The sequence below is a fragment of the Stylophora pistillata genome, chromosome 9 (genome assembly GCF_964205215.1).
Source record: "Stylophora pistillata chromosome 9, jaStyPist1.2, whole genome shotgun sequence".
Classification (NCBI taxonomy): domain Eukaryota; kingdom Metazoa; phylum Cnidaria; class Anthozoa; order Scleractinia; family Pocilloporidae; genus Stylophora; species Stylophora pistillata.
Window position 1 is genome coordinate 30,481,961 of NC_142527.1, and position 2,500 is coordinate 30,484,460.

Below are 2,500 nucleotides of genomic sequence, written 5' to 3' on the forward strand. Positions count from 1 at the left end.
ACAGTATTGATAATGATCACCTCAGGGGGGGTGGTTATGGCTTGGAATGCATTACCTCATAAGCTAAGATTAATGGCCGAATTTGGCCCTTTCAGGAATGAGATAAGAAAACTAAGTAATTTGTAATTTTATATCATCATCATTTATATGATCATTTATATTTAGGCTTATATTATTTTTAAACTCTGTAATTTATATTCATATATTTTTCTCGGTATATTAGCGATCTCTATTGCTAGAGGCCTAACAAGCCTCGTTTTCATCCAAATTTAAATAAAGTCATCATCATCATCATGTTACATAGTCCTTGGCCAATAAGAAGAGGAAATATATGTCATTGTTATAATCAGCAACTAAATACATGCAGTGATAGCATACTCGAAACTAAAATCAATCACAATCAATTTGATGTGAAACCACTGATGGTTAGTGGAAATTATATTGTTTGTGAGCTGTATAATGGATTGTTAACCTCACAATTAATGTCTGTAACATAACTGCTTTAGGAGTCCATTATGGCTCAACAATCAAGTGAGAGTTTATTTGCTTTCAAGCAAGTTAATAAATAGTTTTCTCAACACTTTGTAGTAAAACACCCACAATCTGAGAGCTAGTCTCCTCTTCTTTGCGGAGTCCATTATCTTCCTTGACATTTCTTAGGAGATAAGAAAAATGATAGGAAGTTTTTAACAATTAGTAACAAAAATTAAGTAACAAATTTCTACCTTCATAAGAGTCCAGCACCAGGTCAGATGGAAAAAAAAAGTTATAAATACAAATGTTTATCAATGTGCTTCTGTACCTTGTGTCCTGATTTGATGGAGTCAATAAACAACTAGGCGACTCCCACTGTGATGCTGAGGATCAAAATCATGCAATAAATTCAGTTAATCAGTCAGTCAATCAGGCAATTGATCATTCAGCCTATCAATCAAACAGCCCATCAATCAAACAGCCTATCAATCAAACAGCCCATCAATCAATCAAACAGCCAATCAATCAATAAAACAGCCCATCAATCAATAAAACAGCCCATCAATCAAACAGCCCATCAATCAAACAGCCCATCAATCGAACAGTCCATTAATCAAACAACCCAACAATCAAACAGCCCATTAATCAAACAACCCATCAATTAATCAAACAATCAGTCTGTTAATCAGTCAATCAATGAATTCAAAAACTAAGAAAATTAAGAATTCTACAAACAATAATTTAATCAATCAATTTAGCAGTGATTCACAGATTGTACTAGATATTCCTGAACCCATCAACCAGTTCATCCTAACTTGAACTGATCAACCTTGGGCTTTGACACCACATATAAGAAATGTTTGATAGATTTAGCACTGAATGATAAAAGGTAATTCGAAAAAGTAAAAGTCAGAATAGTTATAAACAATGGAGGTGAAAATGTGGATTGTTCACCTTGTGTAGCTGTATTGTAATAATAATAGTAGCCTTCTGGTGCTTGAGCTATGTTCCAGCCATGGTTGCAATTCATAATGGGCGTTTGTCCCTCATAGGAAATGATGCATCCTATAAAGAGACAATTGAGGCCTATAGTTATGTTAACTCCTTTTTCTAAAACCTGACTAGAAAAACATTATTTATCATGAAACAATCCTCTAATTAAACAAACTCAGCTTCAGCAAGTCTATGGCCTATCCAGATGTGACATTAGGCTTGGGTTTCTGAGGAGAGTGTTGTGCATGTGTTCTTACCAGCAGAGCTTTCACCATTGGAACAAGTTTCATTTGTCTGTGTTTTTTGTGACTTTGTGTTGGATTCAGGGTTTGATTTTGATGGCTCAATGTTCAAGTCTTTCTCATATGCCTTCAGTGCTGCCTGTGAGATAAAATGACATAATTTAAATCTACAACTACATATTAAGTTTAACAGCTTTAAAGATGGCAGTCATGCTAAGGAGAAAACCCTGTGTTTCCAAGTATTGTCTACAGATTGGATGGCAAGTGAAGGCCTTTGTTTATGCTACTTATGCTAATCCTTGTTTTAAGTGTGAAAACCAGCCCTTAGGACTGCTGTGGTTTGTGAGAGCAACCTTTTGGTAAAGAAATCTTAACACTTTACAAGTACATATAACAAGATGAGATTCACGTATTCAGGCTTTCACAATAACCCCCTTGGTATAATTATGTCAGAAACTTGTCAAGAATTCAAATCACAGCTATGTCACATACAGCTTCAATAGCTTCTAAATCCATCTGTAGTTGTTTCTGAGCTTGTGAAGTTTCTTTGCCTTTCTTCTGAACCTGGAAAGTGAGCACAGAAAAGTATAATTACAGCTCAGTGTTCTAGTCAGCTCTTCCACATGACAATTGGCAGAGAAGTTTCAAAAACAAAACATAAGCAACAACAAACAATGACCCTGGAGAAGGAAGAAATTAAAACCTTCCATTTCTTCCTGATGGAGGACTGCTTTTAGCAAGGAAGAAAGTTAAAGAGTTGAGAAGTTTTTTGCCTGAGTGTTTGTCATTGT

At 35.1% G+C, this 2,500-nt stretch overlaps 1 protein-coding gene across 1 annotated transcript in view; it reads right to left on the reverse strand.

The window, feature by feature from the left end:
• LOC111344801 (WW domain-binding protein 4) overlaps positions 1 to 2,500 on the reverse strand; it is a 48,292-nt gene that overhangs the window by 44,851 nt on the left and 941 nt on the right. Inside the window, 1 exon segment of the mRNA XM_088733879.1 lies at positions 2,202 to 2,273. Within this exon segment, the coding sequence (XP_088590005.1) occupies positions 2,202 to 2,273 (72 nt within the window).